The 20,177-nt window shown below is 40.5% G+C and overlaps 1 protein-coding gene across 1 annotated transcript; it reads right to left on the bottom strand.

The window, feature by feature from the left end:
• Positions 1-777: 777 nt before the first annotated feature.
• On the bottom strand, positions 778-16,898 carry ZDHHC7 (zDHHC palmitoyltransferase 7). Its single transcript, XM_072346798.1, has 8 exons — positions 16,708-16,898; positions 12,441-12,526; positions 10,609-10,931; positions 9,169-9,293; positions 4,925-5,021; positions 4,410-4,491; positions 4,014-4,144; positions 778-3,019 (listed from the first exon to the last, which is right to left on the bottom strand). The coding sequence occupies exons 3-8, from the start codon at positions 10,912-10,914 to the stop codon at positions 2,843-2,845; spliced, it is 918 nt and encodes a 305-aa protein (XP_072202899.1). The 5' UTR covers positions 10,915-10,931; positions 12,441-12,526; positions 16,708-16,898; the 3' UTR covers positions 778-2,842.
• Between the last annotated feature and the right edge of the window lie 3,279 nt (positions 16,899-20,177).

Below are 20,177 nucleotides of genomic sequence, written 5' to 3'. Positions count from 1 at the left end.
TGGGTTGATTCCACCCAGCACCTCGATGTTTTCCTTTTCTAATGCCTACGATGAATCTGACCTGATATTACACGCTGATAACTTTGATTTGACACAGCTACAGCTGGAGAACAAATTCCACTGGCAAGCATTCCTGCTGCATCCGTTCTTGTGTAACATTGCTTCCAGTTCCTCCATCACGTAAACTGCATTGCTTTTCTACAAATTAAACGTACATTTGTATTCATTAATGGTAAGAAAATAAATCTAGTGGAAATAAATTCCATGTGGTTCACAGTTCTTTAAATGACAGCTCGCCTTTCTTGTTTAATTCCAAGTCTTCAGCATTCTCTGTTGATTTCTGCGATACAAATGCCTTAGGTATTATACACCCATAACATAAGCAAAAGAATCAGCTATCCCTGCAAAACACAGCATCCTCTTGAGATCAATGCTATTAGCAACTTTAAGATACTAATTAATAGAAGAAAATAAAGCTGACCTGGCACAAGTAAGTAACAGATTCAGGTTCCATTACTGGTTAGTCTGATAAAGGCTTCAGAGTAACAATAATGCGTTGTCTCATGACAGGCCCACATTTAGGGCCAGAATGGAATCACAGCTAAAGTCTTTCTGGCATCTCTATGTCAAAAGCCACCCCTAAATTAATCCCAGGTTGTTGGAAGGAGCATATTTAATTTGGAGTAGTGTCAGCCATTGGTTGGTATACACAGCTTACAAACCAAAGGATTCAGCACCATTACCCTGAAAAAGCATACTATGTATGGGGCAGAAGTTAATCGACTTTAAGACTTCAATTAATTACTTTATTTCTTTCTTTACATTAAAAAAATTACAACGAAACAAGGGTTTGAAAAGCCAAGTAAACCTGATTTCACACACGCACACACTTGCTAAGTCACAGAGTTCATCCGTTTGAAGAGATACTCTCTGATTTTCATCAGGGTATTTTTATTAAACAATATACACATTGAGAGCCTCATGACAAAGCCAGACACATTGTTTCTCCCAGCATTTAAGATGTGCAACCGAATATGCAAAGATTCTCGTGGAACTTCTGCTTCCCCCCCTTCAGCTGTGTGAGATGTAGCTTTGTTCAACTGGCTACAATTTCAATGGCAGAAACTCCTCAGCCTTACACACCATCACCCCCAAGCAAAGTGAACTTACTACACAGTATTGCACAGCTCCATCCGCAGGGTCATTGGTAACAAAAGGGACCCTTTGGTAAGTTCAGCTCACACAGTGGTATAAAACCTGATGAATTCAGATGCCGCAGACAGCTACAAAGAAATGGAGAAGCAGGTCACTGAAGAAAGGAAGTGTAACTTCTGTGGTAAGTAAACTTACTAACGTAAGATTCTTCAGCACACTGAACTGCTTGAGGTGGGACAGATCATCAGTGCAACTTGCAAAGCAAAAGCAAGAACAGGACAATTTTAAGGCAAGTCCCAGAACAGGGAGCTAATTACTTCCTAGGCACGATTTCAAGCTCTGCATCAAGGCTCCTGTTTTATCCTTTATATCGTCAGTAATTTCCAGAAGAAAAAAATAATAGTTTAAATTTCTCAAGAATCCACTTGTAGTTGAATTCCATTACTGGCAATTTGCATTTCGTTACCTGCAGATCTACCAACGTTTCTGAGCACTACTGTTGTTTGTCAGGCCCACATAAAGCAGTTCTAGGTCTATACAGTTCTCCTCTCTTGAAAGCAGTTTCAGATGGAAGGTGATGAAACTAAAATTAATTCCCTTTATTGCAGATTTTTCTACTTTGAAGACATGTCACACTTGAGAAAGAGGCGAGCTGTGTCAGCACTAAAGGAACCTCCCTCGTTTTTCTGAGTTCTCTGCTCATGGGACCATTGAGTTAACAGTATTCCTTCCATGAAAAGCCTGTACAATAAAAAAAAAGGAGCAGAACAAGACCTTACAAAGACAACTGTTCTGAGTAGATTGATGCCAATCTGCAGTGTTTTTCAGTGTAACAGTCACTGGCCCCAGTTATCCCCGCTCAGAGGACAAGATACAAGCTTCAGAACACCTTCATACTTAAGTTCCTCTAGAATCAATGCATGAGAACTGAAGATGCATATTTGAGGGCAGAATTCTGCCCTCAGCTGTTAGAAGTGTCATTTACTGAAGACTGAGAACTTACCTAAACGCCACATGAGATTAATACTGCCAAACACAAGACGTGCTTCTGTGAGCCTGGGAAGACATTTGGCAGGGGTGTAACAGTGCCTCTGACATGTTATGCTGTCGTGTGCACAAGTCCCTTGAATCACTTGCATATGAGGAATGTGTGTCTGAGGTGGGACACAAAAGTATAGCTCTGTTTATTAGGACAAGCTGAAATATAAATCAAAACCAAACGAACCACTATTCCCTGAAAACTGGATTTAGAAGGCTGGGTCTCACATGAGATCACCTTTCACCAGAATGCTTCTCCTTATGATTGACAACTGCACTTAAGTATATAGTTTTCTTATAAAAACACACTGGTAATTCCCCAAACATTTATCAAATAAAAAGCGTTTAACAAAAAGAAAATGCATAATTAATCTCAAAAAATAAATTACAGTAGCATGACAACATTTGGCTTCTTTAGTGTGACCACGTGCTTTTTTTCTATGTTATCTTGCTGTTAAGACCATTACAGATCCAGTTTGTGTCTCTGAAAGTTAATGAGATGTCTGTGACGATAAACGTATAAAACTCTGCTTGCTACAAGCAAATGTCTGGTATCAGTCTCACCTGGTCACAGATTATATGTAGACAGCCTTCTCTGGCCCCAAATAAATATTATATAGTATTCTTGCAAGTTCCAGCATAACTAGACTCAAACAGAAAATTCAGGTCCTCCTTTCTTTGATCTCAGTAGGATTTGTCTGATTCTAAATCCTGCGAAGGGATTGATCCACAGGAGTGAAGGCTGACCCCCAAAAACAGATTTCATTCCTTCCCACCGCAGTCTCCGCTCCCACGTTGGCTTTTCACTCTTCAGTCTTTCAATCTCCTGTATGCAAACAGATGTACAGTGAAACACTGTCCCAAGTCTACAAGGAATTACCAAAACTAATGATTTAACATTCTTTTAATTTACAGAGAGCTCACTGGTTTCTTACTGATATTTAGCACAAATGAAATGAGAAAAGCTGATTCAGCCCCATAGGTAGACAGAGGAAGACTTAGAACATACAGTGTATACAAGACAGGCTGGTCTATTTCTACCTTTTCTCCCAGCCCTCCAAACTGAAAGACAAAATGAGCAGAAAAAGCTGATGCTAAAAGCTAGAAGACCTGCACACAATACACCTACACTAAATGCTCTTTACTCCTTTAATGGCATCAAGTAATAATGCTCCCAAGAAGATGCTTGTATTGCAATTACCAAAGCTAGGCTTACTCTCCCAAATGCATTTTGTTTTCTTAATTTCCCACTACTGAAGGCCAGATATTTACTGATTTGTTTTTCATTTTGTAACACACAAAGGTCATTAATACAGGAGTATAAACAGCCCCAGATGAGAAAATTCTAAATAGCCACGATGTTCAAATTCCTTATATCTCAAGTCAATTGTCTGGCACCAAATATCCTCTCAAGGCCTGAAGCTGCAGATCTCAGGGCAAGGGAATCAAACATCCAAACTATGATATATTTTGTTCAGATAGAACCAAAGTAGAGTAGAAATGTGAAGAATTAAAACAGCTGAGGAAAGCCGTCATTTCTCCTGACATTTCAGGAGTTTCTGATAGTTGAGAAGTCCAAACTGATGTCAGCAGTTGTGCAACATGCACAGTTGAAAACCTAGCTATAAAATTTACATCAGAAAAGGAAACAATGCAAGAACAACTGCTGGAAAGCATAAATCAAAGTAGGCTCTCAATTTTATGAGTGAGACTAAAAATTGTGATTCATTACAGATACCAGGTTTTCCCTCATGTATATCAAACTATGTCTAATCCCATCTTTCTAGAACTGTTACTGTATACAAAAGTAGCAGACTTACCGTTTCATCATTGCATATGGAGTGGATTTGGGTGCCAAACATGACTGCAGTGAAAGTGAGAAACAGAAAACCCTCAAGGCACAAGAAGATCATCAGGATCACAGTTACAGGTGGGGAGAAGTCACTGCATTCTGTGAAAACAACATATTTAGTCACGCAAAAGGATAAATCTACAGAGCATGTTCATAGTAAGTTATCCCCTCTTCAATAAACAGTAACAAAAACTGTTTGATACTTGAAACGTGCCACAATTATAAGAAACTTAACAGGCACGAGGACATTTTAAGACCTCACAGAAAAAGGCTAAAGGCTCATAATATGTCACACATGGGACTGAAGTAAGTGGAAGTGATGACTTTTCCTTAGTAACTTCATGGAAGTTAAACGTTTGCTTACCAGTCCACTGCCCTCGGACACAGGAGAAAAACTGAAACCCACACAGTATGAGCGCATGAGCTGATATTAGGGCTATATACATCTGGAAATGAGAGAGAGAGAGTGTGCTTACTTTTGAATGATGCCACAAAGTAAACCAGACACTGTATTCAGCCAGCCACAGCAAATATACATCCCAATTTTAGTTCAATGCAATGATGTACAAACAAATTCTAATTAAGTCTGAATCTAAAAACATGGGCGACGATTAATATTTATAAAGATTAGCTCCATAACTCACGCTACAATTTCAACTACTACATAAAACAACAAAATTCAAATGACTTTAAAAAACAGGTTAAAATGAATATGGACAGAAATACCTGGAGAGTAACTTGGATAGGCAAAGAAATGAACAACAAAAAAATCACAAAGGAATTTTGCCCTTAAGCCATTACTCTCTATAAACTCCATCCAAATAGTTACAGCGAAGGTAGATTCGTGCTGAAATCATGCTGTTGTTGATTTTCCCTTACCGTAAACAAAACAAAAAACCTCTGATTTTTCTCCCCCACACAGTTATTCACCCAAGGGCAGTGGTGATCCATCTTTCGAATGCATCGTTTGCAAATGCTAGAGAAAAGAAAACAAGACTTTAGTTGAGAAACCAGAGCTTGCACTTTAGAATAGAGATAAATGTATTCAGTGGCCGGAAGACGATGTGCTGAAATGAGTTTTCTTGATGAACTGAAAAATGAAAAAGTCAAATGTTTCAAAAGTTCATTTTACATCTGGCCATACAGCACCAAAGGGCTCAATTCTCTTATACTCAGGCCCATCTGCAGACAAATATCAAGCATTATATGGGAGAAACAGGACAAAAATGAACTGAGCTTCTTCCTTATATCAATAACTTAAGACAGGCACAGACTCAGAGCATTTCATATTTTCCTGCAAAACATTCAAAATGTTACGCATTTTCGTTTCAGCAAATACAGAGCTCAATAAGCCTCACAAATTCAGGCACTGTTATTCAAAACATGTGCTTATTTATGCGTAACATCTACGAATGCTGCAGCAACAAGCCATGAAATAAAGCCAGGTTCCTATCAGAGTGGAGAAAGTTGGAAAAAAAAGCAGTGTTCCCATGCACAAAGGAATCTTTAAATCACTGCATATGGATGACTACAAAGTAGTTGATGAAGAAGCAAAACACGCTCCTATGCTGGCAACAGGAAGGGATCCCAAATCTTACAGAGCCCCTCTGAAGTTCCCTTTGCTCTGAGCTAACACAACCCACCCCTACATTCTCACTGCTTCTTGTTTTATCCATGACAACTCCTTCAATGAAAATCACTGTTCAAATAGTGTTGCTCTCACACAAGAACATTCCCATAAGGAAACACAGCTCAGAAGAAATCAGGTATGATTCATGACGAGATGTTCAGAAGGCTGTCCAAAAGATTCTCCTTCCAGAGCATGAGCCTTTAAGTGCAGCCTCCTGTTAATTTTTGAGCTGTATGGGAAAGATGAGCTAATGCTAGTCGCCATGACCATGCAGGTCTTCTCATGGAACACAGAAAATACACTGCCACTCTAAGAAGACTATTAAGGTGAAGGACTGAGTAAAATCACGCCTAGATTCAAATCAAGTCAATCACTTCAAAGGATGGGAAGTGGGCAGGAATCACTTTTGCTCATGCAGTATATCTCACAAGCCTACTCAGCTCTCCTAAGACATCAGATGCCTGGAACCCTGCCTTCATTTCTAATTTAACTCCACCATTCAACGAATGCTTCCAGCTATCAAACTGGCAGTGATGCTGAAAGCAGTGGCACAGCTTTCCTCCCACCATAGCCATTTGTATGCTGTTTCCTCCCTGGTCCCAGCACTGACATTCATGCAGCAAGAGTTCAGGGAAATCACTCCATTCGCTGCAATCTGGGTCATTTCACTGCACAGCTGCATGAACCCTGATGCCTGCATGAGAGGAAGGAGCAGCATGGCAGTAAGAGCAAGAAGCTGCAGACAAAGGTAGGTCTTCTCCAGCTTGCTGAATGCACTCAGGCAATTGCAGATGCAATTACAGTTTTGAATGCCAAGGATCACATTCAGAAAGACACAGCTACAGGCTTGACAGAAATTGGCCTGGATAACAGAAACTCACAGAAAAACTGAAGCAACCATCTCAGTGACTTGACTCTGCATATTAGTTCCCCACACAGAAACACAGGCATTCAGAATAGGGTGGGAATAACAACAGTTGTGCTTCTGCAGAAATGAAACAGCATTCACTCTGCATAACCTCCTCCTTATGCTGAAAGTGTTAACTGCCCAGTAAAATCTTGGTTTCAAGTGTTTTATGGAGGTTAGATACCCGAGTTGTAAACAAAGGTTTCTTGTTTGTTTTCCCATCACGAGTGGTATTATGAAATTATTTTTCTTCCTCAACAGAACTTCTGCAGCGTTGCACAACAATTTTCATAACTACATCATAAGAGTCTCTTCTGTTAATAATTTACTACTCAAAATCTGCACTGTGGCTTTGAGTGCAACTGTTTCTCAATAGGGAACGACTTCAATTCGCTTTTCAACCCTCTTTTATCAGCAAATTGCCACTTTGACTACTTGGAACTAAACCATCTTCTCAATATACTCAGAATGGGTTTGTAAGCCAATAAGAAGCTGGCAGTATAATCAAACTAACTTCTTTTTTCCCATTTGGAACACTTTGGCAGCACTAAGTCTATGGCAAATAAGCAGATTCTAGTAGGTGTTTTCCAGCCTGTTTACCTGTCCACACAACACATAATCAACATTCAGGAAACTGCAGAATAAAAACAACCTTTGTTTTTTAGTTATGAAAAGTTAATAAGCTACTAGTAGCATGATATGGCTAACACAAAGAAAGACTGTTAAACTGGATACCCAACTGCTGAGAAAAGCATGACAGCAGGCTCATAAAAACACATTCAGGTCCAACTTTTCCCTTTCAGAATGCAGAACATTTCATAAAGTATCTTAGCAAAGCATAGAAAAGTAAAAAAAAATAATAATCACAAGGCCACACAATAATAGAATAATTTGAGTTGGAATGGATCCTAAAGACCATCTAGTTCCAACTCCTGCCAACTTCTACTAGACCAGCCTGCCCATGAAGAATACTAATTATTCCATCAGCACTGCCTTATCTGGGGATCCCAGGCTACTGGAACACCCAACATTGCTGTGTCTGCAGCAGGAGGCCCAGATGTAAACCAGCAGCTCTACAGTTTCATCTGAAACCCTCACAGTTGTTACATCCAGATTTACCATTCAAGCAGTGCCTATGCAGAGTCACACAGCTGCATGGGCTCTGAGCTCTTCAATTCTCCAGCTTCTTTGTTCATATGTAGAGTTCAACATAAAATGTCTTCATTTTGCAAGCTAGAAAATCCTGTGGGGATTGAAGATGTGGGAAACACTTTACAGAGATACCTGTAAAGTCTGTAGGAGTCAGCCTAAATCTGCCATGAGCAAATTAACAAGATCCAACCTACACTCAGTAGAGCCTCTGGGTATCCCTTTGCTGCATCCCATGAACACAACACAATCTGAACAGATGGCACGAAGCTGTTCTGGCTCCCCATAGGATAACAGTTTATATTCTAGCACGAGAAAGCAGCTGCACTGCTTCCACCCCCAAGCCTGCCCAGCTAACAGCACAGCTGTGTTCATGTAATGCTCTGCTGGAGCTAATACTGCCAGCCAGAATCAAACTCATTGCACATGAAGCCATGCCTGGTGTCTGCATCCATGCCACAGCTAACCTGAAACACAGAGAAATCAACCGAAAGATAATTCTATACATGGCTACTTATATACGACACTTTTCTCCTCATATTCCAGATACAAAAACCCACTCACATCTGAGATGAGAGCAAGATTTCAGTGCCAAAGCAGAGTATTTATAATGGAAACAGCTTTTCAGCCATAACTTTCACACAGATATGTGACACAGCGAGACATTTAATTCAGAAACCACACATTTACAGAACATGTAAAGTGTCCTGAGAAGACTTCTGTTCTTTTGAAGGCTACTAGCTCAGAAACTTAATATGCAACTTAATTCAATACATATACTCTTCACACCTAGAAAGAGACACCAGAAACATGTACGTATTTATATGAGCCCTAATTATGCAGGTATATCTATTTTCACCTCACACTATAAATATCAGAAATGCACATTCATACTGCCTGAAAATTCAGAAGACTGAGAATGATCAAAACCATGTGTATTTTACTATCCCATGCCTCTATTACCATCCCTCTAAGTTCAAATTACCATCGCTTTGATCGTAATTAAAATGAATCTTCAACAAACAGAAATACATTGAATTGATTTTTCATAAAACTTTGAGAAAACAAGAAACCAATACAGATATAATTTCAAGTGAAGCACTATGAAATCTATCAGTATTTTCTTGATTTAAAATCAAAGGAGCCACTTACTTCATCAGTTTCTATCTTGAGATTCTTGCCTTCACCCCCCATTACTAAAGTGTGGCACAATAATTAGAATGATGCAACGGTAAACAGATTTTAAGAGTTACAGCATCTCTCGTTTCCTTCCCCTCATCCACATTCATGCTATAGCATAAGACATTCTGCAGCGTATACATATCTGAAAACTTTATTGGATATCAAAAGATATCTGTGGGGAAACACTGACATATAAATCAGGAAGACACACCATGCATAACTGCTTTAAGAAAAAAAAAGCAAACCAGGGCATACCTGCAATGGTGTGCACGTTCAGGTTTGATACTACAGCACTTTGGACATTTGTAGATCACTTCTCCTGGTTTTAGTTGCAAATTATCCATGTACTCTTTAGTGGCATTTCCTTTGGGTACAGCCCCCTGAAATCATTTCAATTAAAAGAGAAAAAGCTGCTTAAATGGTATGAAAGTGTTGAATAATACATTTTATAGACTCCATACCAGTAATCTCAGGATAATTGCTGAAACAAGTTCATTTACATGATGTTAATCTGCCAGAAGCCAGAACCACTTCAAATGAGCAAGTTACCAATACGTGACCTCCAGTTCAATTTCATTTCAGCAAGACACATCTATGGCCAAGTATTAGCATACTTCTGTCACAATCTGTCATTGCTTAAATAGAATGATCAGGAAGACACACCATTACATGCAGATATAGGCACTACAGGTATAATATTAGCTTACAAGTTACTCCAAATTCAGCATAACTAGATTTGCCTTCACATAAATGTGACATTCTATTGTTAGGCCAAGCCATCCACAAAAGTTAACTCAGCAACAACTACTTGAAAGACTTTATTTCAACTCTCCAGTTCCAAGCTTTTGCTACCCATCCCACATAAACAAGATTTTCCGAACCACATCTTCTTTTTTATCCTTTACCCCCAAGCTTTTAGCTTGCAAACCGCCAGTATAACCACCACCAGCTTCTCCATTTTGCACCCAGCATTTCCTCTTCCCTTTTGCTACTGTGAAACATCTTTGTGGCAGACAGCTGAAAAAACCAAGTCAGAGGAAAAACAAACCACCAGGAAAAGAAATCATGTCTTTAATTGATTCGTTTTTCAAATTGTTCACCAAAATGTTCCATTAGCAGCTGTCCTGACACACAAAGGGTGATGCTGAACAGTCAGGAATTGGCAGGATTGCTTCTTCCATTAACAATGTCGGAGGCAACAGGCAACAATATTGCATTTATACTGCCTGAGAGACAGTTCAAATCCTGCCCCAGATGAACTGTGCACCACAACAAGTTTTGAAATAACCTACCCTTAAACTTTCTTAGGTGTCAGCCTGTAGAAGTCATAACATTTTAATCAACTATTCCATCAACTCTTTCAAAATCCTAGAGAAAATAGTTTTTCCCCCCTCATCATTCTTCCAACAGGTTTACTTCCTAGAAGTAATAGATTCATTTAACAAATGAACTGTACTTCTCACAAGCCCACCTCTGCCTTATAATGTGTTTTATGTTGCCTGCTCCTCAATTCAAAGCTTATTTGTAGTTTCATTCATATAAAAACAGGCAAAGTGTAGGTATAGCCCCTCCGACTTGAGGAGTTCTTGTCTAACACTATTTTCCCTAGTAAGAGGGAAAAAATACCAAATTCCTCTGCTGCTGATGAGTGATATGAAAGAATACTCCAACACCAAGGAGCAGTTGCATACTTACTGGATCAGTTAGCATGGTTCTCAGATGTGATGACAAAGCTAGCACTGCCAAGCAGTTAAAGAGAACACCGTTGATCACAGAGTACCAAAAGTCTTTGGAAGGCAGCAGCATGACAAAAGTCACTACGAAGTCTGCATAGACAACCAGAAGCCATGTCATTATAGCACAGACCATACCACAGCCATCTCGGATGAACCAAACCCTCTCTGCCATGTCGGCCTCTGAGGAAGAGGAATCATAGCTGTCATTTTCAGCAAGAAGTGGGTGGTGCTCAACATCACGGAACCTGTGCCCCGATGACTGCATGGTTCTCTGGACTTGCCCTGCATGAAGCAAAGATACCATTATTACACACGAGGAAAGCAGAAATATGGGTGCTCTCCATTTCCATTTCTGTAAAATAAAATATATTCAGCTTCAAAATAATGGATAGGATTGTATAATCAAAACTCTACAGTTCTGTGACTGCATGAGGATGATCACTAAGATGGTAATATTCAAAGTTTCAGCAACAATTTTGTTCCTTAACTTCATTTTTATCATGTTAACTTGATGCTTGATTTCAGAATAAGCTTAAGTCCACCTTGCTATGCCTGTAAACTACCCATCTCTTTTTGTTGGAAATGTAACCTCATTTTTTAGTCCTAATTATTCCAAATGGCAAACTGTTCATCAGATTACAGACGATGTCCCTCAGAAAACTGCAAACTACAAGATTAGCCTGTAGAATTTTTGTACTGCTTCATAACTTCAGCGAAACGTAGAACAGAAATACTAGTGCTCCAAAACACTGTTAACAAAAAGCAGAGCAAGTTGGAAAGCAACTAAATTTGTTGACAGAAGTGCAATTGTATTTAAAATTTTAAAAACCAACAAGAAAACACCCACAAAAGCATAACCATACAACAAAAATGCTACAAAAACAATAAAAAAGGACTGGATAACTGAGGAAAACATCTCAGATCAGACCAGACTTAAGGGAAACAAATGGCAGTGGTTAAATTAGCACAGCAACGGATTGCATGAACCAGATTTTCAAAGAACACATTAATTGATTTCATCAAAATGCTTTTAAGGCTTTGCTGTTGTTCCAATATGAAACAAAAACAAGATTCAAAACTGTATCAGTCTTTATGAAAACAGTTATTTTTCAAATATCTCTAGCCCAGGATAAAGATACACACTGAAGTGTTGTCAACAACCAGAGACAAATTAAAGCCTGAACATTAAGACTGGGCTCTTACCTTGAAGTATACTGTGTTCCAAAACTTATATTGATTCATGCTATTAAAGGCCATATCAAAGAGAGCTGTGAAAGCATTATATTGATTGGTGATAGCTATGAAGAAGTTTCAGGTTTTTCTCTGTAATAATGGTAATCTATATGAGAGTTTGGTGGGTTACATCCCAAGACTCTGAATACAGCCTGAAAGGGTCAAAGCTACCAGCACCAAGTGAAAAGACTCTCAGTGGAGACAGTTTTCAAATGAAGTTCTATGTTTTCAGAACCTTAAAAACCTCTCAGTGCTATCTACCATCTCAGCAGCAGAAATGTGCAATTATTTTTTGATCAAGGCAAGTTTTCAGCTGCTCAGGCCCAACAAGTTATCATCATAAATCATAAATCAGGGTGTCAAGATTCTGAAAAGATATAAATCAGTATCTGCATACCCCCTGACAAATGTGAGTTTTAGATTAATTCTGCAAACGGCTACTCCAATATGCAAACAGAATGGCATGAGATTGCTGTATTCACTTTGTTTAATTGTTTAAAAGATACCTGAGACATTTTTAACACAGCATGAAAAATGGAAATAAAAAGAACAGCATACCTCACAATTGTTTCGTATGTTATTCTGACATCATGTCCTTCCTTTGGGCTACACTAGGATATTCACATAGTCATATCCGATGAAATCTGTAAAGGCATCATCAAAAAACTGATTAGTGAAGCACTTTTACTTCATCAGGAAAATGTTAAGTAGAAACAATGTGCTACAATAGGAGTATGCTGCACGTTAATGTCAGGAAGCAAGCTTCTGACCAGAGGGGCTAAAAGCCTTCTAGAGTTTTTAAGTTATAAAAATCACTCGAAAAAACTCTAAACAGTGTTTCAATTAACATAGTATCCATCTTGATCTTTAAGATCACAAACTAAAACAGCCAAAAAGTTTGGTTTTCCTGTTTGCTGTTCCTCTATGAATAGAAGATAAAGTATGCAAAACCAAACAAAAAAAAACCAACTTGACTTGATGGACTTCATTCCTTAGAGCAAGGTTTTTGGTAACAAACGTGCCTGCTATTATTTCTGTAATTCTAACATAAGAAACTAGGAGCGAATGCTTTAAAACCAATTATTAATCCAAATTGGGACAATTCAAAATAATGAAGGTACTCTTTCTAGATTCTGTATATAAAAGAAAATGTTCCATAATCACACCAATGGAAATAAGCACTTAGAAAGCTCTCCCTGCTGACATTTCAAACGCAGGCAACTAGTTGTTATATTATTACAGGTACAAGTCAATGTAAGAAGTGAAACGCCGGCATAAGCTGTTCTAACCACATCTTATTTCACAATCCAAATGTTTCACCAACTTTAATCACGCTCCTTCCTTTTCATTAGGACATAACACCGAAGCTAAAGCCAGACTGGGTGAAGCAAGAGCATTTCTTTTAAACAGCCTAGAAGTTTACCATTTTCATAATGAATAGGAACACATTTTATTTAGCAAATCAGGTGCTTCAAAGCTTGAAAAGTGTCAGCAGTTCCATTCTGGAAATCAGCATCTAACATTTGGAGCAAGGGAAGTTACACCAAGACAGGCTTCCCCTGGAAACAAGAAGACTCATATCTTATTTAAACAAAATTGTATCATCTATAGAAGCCTAAAAGGTAATGAATGTTCTTAATGCACATATAACTGAGCAATGCTACTGAACTCTGTTTTGCTTTGTGAATAACCTTTTATACTCTCGTTAAACAAGCTTTCACAATGTTGTGAAAACTAGGATCATTAAGTTGTCACTGACGTGGCATTCTGAGGAAGTAGAAAAAGCAAAGGAAGACTGAGTACATCACTTTAATTTCCAGCGTCACCCACCTATTCCCTGAGGTGAAGATGACAAGCAATAGGAGACGACATGTTAAACCTCTGCAGGTAAAATATTGAAGTCAGAGGAATCACTTGAAATTATTAACAGAGAACTCAATGACAAGACAGGGACATGATTCGTTTGGTCAGTTCCCTAATCCTCACTGCAGCTGCATGTGATATGTCAGTGCTTCTTGCAGCATCTCTTGTTCTTGCTTTACATGGGAGTGCCACCATAGTTCAGCTTTCCCAAGAGTAACAGATACAGTCATTCTGATGTGACTCCTCCTTCCTTGGCCATTTCTGCTACCCCTCTCTACCCCATTACCCATTGGTGTCCTTTAAAGGGAGAGGGATCAACATACGAAAAGCAGACACTTTATTAAGCACCACGCATCCCCACCAAGACACTCACAGCTTTCCTATAGGTGGCTGATTTACTCACTGCACTGTTTGTCCCCATCAAAATTTACTCTGTGTCTTTGTTAAACAGTTGAAGTACAAACATCCAGGACGAAGCATAATGCTTTGAACCTAATATCTTCAAACAATGCTTTTTAATTTGGCCTTTTCCAAGTATCTGGCACTGGAAGATAACATTGAATCATTTAACATTTCATGCAGAACATAATCTCTTTACACAGGTGATTATATTAAATCTAATCTAATGCAGTTCCACTCTTAGGTGTTATTTGAAATTCTCAGGTTAAGTATGTCCTATCTGACCTACATCTCATTGTTAACTAAATGCAGGCACAAACAGCAGGCACTTTATTGGAATAACAAGGGTATTAAGAAGTGACAAGCAGGCTGCTTGGAAAGCATGGAGAAATATGAGGAAAAACTGAAGTTATGTTAAAAACTCGAAACCAGTGGATAGACAGATATATATTTCACAGATATACAGATCTAAAATCCATCAGCTGTCAAAACCCAAATATTCTGGGGTCACTTTATAGCTACACAATGCACAGCTCTATAGATTCCTCTTATTTCAGTGACAATGCAGTAAATAGAACTCTTTTCCTTCAGCTCTGCTGACTAAATACTGCTAAGTCAGAAGTTGTGGGGATGCTATCAGGTATCACACACTTATATAAGCAGTGCTTACATACAATCAAATCCTGCGTAGAAAACACAGTATTGGTGGCATATCAAAATCACAGAATCGCAGTTTAAACATTAAGTTCACAAACTGCAAAGTTTAAAAGCACACCAAACGGGCAAACCTACTATTGTGCCCATTATCACGGGCAATTTGGACCATTTGTTGCTGATAGATAACCACCAGATAACATCTAAACATATATCTAAACCATGCCTAATCTGGGTGACTAACTTTTCATTGCAGATGCATGCAATCCAAACTGAAAAGCCACTTAATATGTAAACTATGGCTTGTTTTGACTTCTCTCGGTGACTGAACCAGCAAACACCCTCAGAGCAAACAAATAAAACTGCTCCAGTAACTCCATCAAGCTGTTACTGTATGGAAAACACTTTCCTCAGCCCGAGCAACAGTCCTACTCCGTATCAACTCTGAACCAGCCCAACATCCACCAACTACAACCCCAATTCTGCTCAGTGACAAAGCTCACTCCTTCTTTTTACACACTTTATGCCATATTTGTCTCATTGAATGCATTATTTAATCTTTGTTGCCCTTCTTTGAACTAAACAGTATCTCCTCTACTACATGCACGCGCTGACATTTCACGGTGGAAACATGTAACAAATGCGATGCTGTTTGCATGCACAGCTGGCAGCAAATTCAAGAGATGATCTTCATTAAGAATGTATTTAACAGTGAAGTTTAAAGCCACTGTAACGATTCTCCTTATGCCAACCTTACACAGCAAGTAGGACACGAAAGAACAGTGAAGGAGTTCATTTTCAGCTCTAGAAAGGGAATACATTTCACAAGACTTAAGCGAGCAACAGAGAAGTACAGTAACCGATTTACCACGAGCTCACAGGCCTACAAGAGCAAGGACAAAACACTTTTGGACTCGAGAACAACCCCATGTCCTCTATCCAAGGACAGACACAAGCACAATTTACAAGAGTAACAGCCAGCCTTTATAGCATACCTACTTTGGAACAGGGCCACAGACTCTTAATTGAGATTAGACTCTAGAAAGCTTAAACAACTACCAGCATTGTTGCATGGAAGCTGGAAGCTTTACTCTTTTGTCAATGACAAATGGATGTCAACGTTCTACTTGAGAGCACAATTCCTTACTGCAACCTTTGTGTTTATTACATGATGCAACATCCTTACAATCATTTAAAGACAGTTTGCATACGACCATCGTTGACTACACCACAATCTCAGGCTAGCAAGTAGAGTTTCCCACTAGTTTTATATCCATTTCTACATGCCATTTTTCCTTTAAGGTTCCAAGAAGTAACACCACAGATCAAAGCTGAACTCACAATCTTCAGGATGGATTAAGAGTCTTAAAGCTTTTGTTTTCATAGTGGATAAGACCACCAAGAAACTCTTTGTTCTCTGGCCTTTCAGCCACAGCAGAATGCAAACCATTTGCTTCCCTAGAGTTCTACGCCTTCATCAAAGGCATAAATGGAAAAATCACGAGGAAAACATACACAAAATGTATTAATTTAGAGTAAAAGCATGAGAAATCGTTACCAGTTTTTTCAGTCATGAGCTCACCGAATTCTAACCTAAAACCTCTCCGTTTCCATTCCATCCCCTAATGAATCAGCACAGCTCCCCTTTAGATCTCCCAAGTCAGAGAGCACCGAGCTTCCAAAGATCTAATTTAAGGCTGTTCATGTGAACAGTCACATCCACTTCAACCCAATTACGTCTTCGCACTATAACCCAGCACCAGATCCCCATCCAGACGCTGTCAGGGCTCGGCCTGACCCCGCCAACCTTCCCGTCTCGTCCATCTCCCGGGCCCGACGGAACCGCCGTTCGGTAAACCGGCTCCCCGAGGAAAGGGCTGCAGGGGGGAGCACCGAAGGACGCACTTACCTCAGGGCGGCGGCCCCGCTGCCCTCAGAGCCGTAGCTGGCGCCGTTCTTGCGGGGCGCTGGGCCGAGCCGGGGCCGAGCCCCCCCCGCCGGGCCACCGCGGGCGCCACCGTGCCCCTCCGCCGTGCGCTCCGCGGAGCCGAGCACTCCCGGAAGTGGGCAGGGTAGCGCCGCAGGAGGCGGAAGTCGGACGGCCTTCACTGCGCAGGCGCAGCAGCGAGAAGAGCGAGCTGCTAGCACTAATGCGCATGCTCCTAAAGCGGGGGGGGCGTGGAGTGCGGTGCGCATGCGCACAGCGCACGACGGATCGTCCTTGGCCACCGGCTGTGGGATGGGAGCGTTGTGCGCATGTGCGGGTGATGGAGCGGCAGAGGGAGCGATGGGTGCGTGATAAGCGGGGCGAACCGCGCTTCGTCCAGCTGTTCAAGCGAGACATTTTCCTTCCCGATGTCTAAAAAAGAAGTTGTTTGTGGCTGACATGGTACTTCTGAAACGACATCTCAAAGGTTACGGAGTGAAGATGCACAAGGCTCCTCCAGCTGGCAGTGGGATGATGCTGTGCTCCTATAACCCTGAGACCCCCGGGCACTGCCCTGCCACAACCTGCCAGTGCCTCCCCCAGCCCCAGGCTGCTGGGTCAGGAGTGTTGCTGTGAGCATATCCTCTGCCCCTTTGGAACCCTTAAAACCCCTTTGAGATCTGCCTCTGGTACCCAGTGGCTTTGAAAATGAGGGACAAACCAGCTAACTTAGCACTGTGTAAGACCAAGGAGTATTTAAAGCACATTAAGGGTGGCATTATGGCAGCTCAGACACACTTTTCTCTCTTATTTTTCTTGTAGCGTGAACACCATCTAGTGGGGCATGGGCAGCAAGTGCTGATGCATGCAATAAAATACAGCTGTCTGCATGTCTGTGCATGTTCCTATGCTTCTTTCCTTCCATTTCCTTCTCCTTCTGCACCCAAATATTGAGGGCTTCAGAAGAATTTGCTTTGATATATCGTCTTCTATTTCCCAACAGATGGATTTCATACAATGGGTAGAACTCTATTGCCAAACTGTGCTATTCAAACGGCAGCACACAAATGTCTGTGCACAGAAGGTGATCTCTCTAACACTCTGTTCTCCCTCCATGCCATTCTGATGCAGTGGAAATGCCACAACCCATTTCAGTGCAACTGATGTCTCATAATTTGACAGTGTAATGTAATTGCTCTCGTCCACTGGATGGTGCATCACTTGTTCCTACAGCTGGAGGGCATCTTCAAACATGTTGGAGTCGTACTGACCTTAGCAAGCAGTGTGCATCTCTCTGCACAGGAAAACAGAGGGAGAAATAGTATAGATAAAGCAGTTATTTGTCAACTAAAAATCATAATTACATACAGTGTCACTTGACATAAATACAGGCTGAAAACAGGAGATTCTCTCCCAAACCAGAGCCTGCTCGAAGTTCAGGCATATATTGATCTTGCACTACACGTGTGGGTCTTGCTGGTGTTGGTGGATGTAGTTCTGATTCATTTGCAGCTCTCTGAGGATTAGAACTCAAAAAACAAACAAATCAGTCGCACGTTTTGCTTCCCACCTTTTTGCTAAGCGTGTGGAGCAGGGCTTGGGCAGACCTGTTTGAATATGCACGCTGTTGGCTTTTTTTGCCATGCTAAAAACACTACCAGACATGTCAGGACTTCTTCTGCAAGCCCTGCTGTTTTGGAATCACTTCCCCAGCAAACAGTACTGCCAAGATAAATTGTTTGTCAGAGATAACTTCAAGTCCTCCAACACATTACCTAAGAAATGCTGGAAAATAATGCTGCACAAAGCAAATTGTTTCCATGCTTCCTGTCCTCGTAGGAAGGAATGGAGCTTATCTCTGTTACAGATTCCATAGAGACAACGGCAATACCTTAATCAATGCACTGTTTAAACTGGGAGAGTTTTGGAATACTTCAGATATCAGGGAAACACATGAAATATGCATGCCCTGTTGTTCCTGCCCTCAGAAATGCAAATACTGACATTCAAATGATATTGTATGAGGACTCCAATGGTTTGGCAAAGCGCCGTAAAGCTGCTCACAGATTGCTTTAGACAAAAACAGTTCAGCAGAATATGTCATTTCCCATCGGCAAATCTCAAGACAACAAGCACAGTTTAGGGTTTAATTATGCACGTTTGTAAAGTGCCAAAGATGTGTCATTTGTGTGGATTCTTGCTCGCTTTGTGTCCATGTTTTCTTTACATTTGAGCTAAAAATAAAAGCTGTTCTTCATAACACATTCCATCGCAGCCTATCTTTGTACTGAGCCATTATCTGCTCTGCTGCAGGTGTGGTGATAACATTGTGACATCAATCTATCTTGTGGCTGTTTTTAGCCATTCTATGGCATGATCTGAAATAAGAAAATCACCTTTTTGTCTCTTGGGCTCTCCATCTACCATAGGTAGTCAACTTTAACACTTGCTCCTTGAGTATTAATTCAAGCAATGATGATTTACAGAAATAACTTTTTCAAACCACACTGGTGTCTTCTACTTTTTTAGTTCCTTCCTGTCTATTTTTGTTGTCCATTGACAGCAATAAAGCAATACAGTACAACTGTCTCCAGCCTCAGAAAAGGGAAATTGTACAAATAAGGAAGATTTTAAAGAAGATAAAATGAACATCTGTCTTGAAAGACAGACAGACAGATCATCATTGAGGCAGAATAAATGCACACATCAGTACCATAGAAGTCTATATACACCCACTGAGAAGTCTGTAGAGCTAACAGGGAGTCCAAACTAAATGTAAAAAGCATGGAATCTTGCTTTCTTCAAAGCAAGGTCAGCTACGCCTCAACCAATCAGCTGTAGCTCAACCCTAACCCTAACCATGATGAACTGGATGTAAAGAAATGAGACAAAATGCTTGCTAACTGTGAAGAGTGCATCTGAGTTGTTTCCCTGCCCATTGGCTGCAGCTGGCAGTGGGATGGTGCAAAGGACCCACTGAAGCTGAAAGGTGAATGAAACAGGGCCAGAAATCAAAACAGGAACTGAGATCCCAACCAAGGAGCTGGGAGCAGTCTGGGGTTTAAGGCTCAGAGCCACATGTTGCCCTGGGATGAAGGAAACCACAGAAGCCACAAACCCTGCACCACACCAGCGAACCGGGAGGATTTCCTAGAACTCAGTTGGTCCACTCCAGGGCAAGTGCCTGAACTTCTATTTGGTTCTATCCAGCTGTGCAAAACAGGAGCTGAGATGTTTCTCAGGAAAATAACGAGGATGACAAGGATAGTAACAGCAATAATAAATTATTAAACCGAGCAAATGCAACTTATGATAGCAACAGTAAACAGTAATACTAACAGTAACCAATTCATAAATACATCAATAAATAAATGCAACTTCTATGCGTGACCTCAGAGCTCCGGCAGCCCGGACGAGCCCGTAAGCAGCTTCGAGGCGGAGTTTGGCGACTG

This window comes from Excalfactoria chinensis, chromosome 11 (genome assembly GCF_039878825.1).
Source record: "Excalfactoria chinensis isolate bCotChi1 chromosome 11, bCotChi1.hap2, whole genome shotgun sequence".
Taxonomy (NCBI): Eukaryota; Metazoa; Chordata; class Aves; order Galliformes; family Phasianidae; genus Excalfactoria; species Excalfactoria chinensis.
Note: the sequence above shows the minus strand (reverse complement) of the source record. Positions and strands in the feature narration are given on the sequence as shown.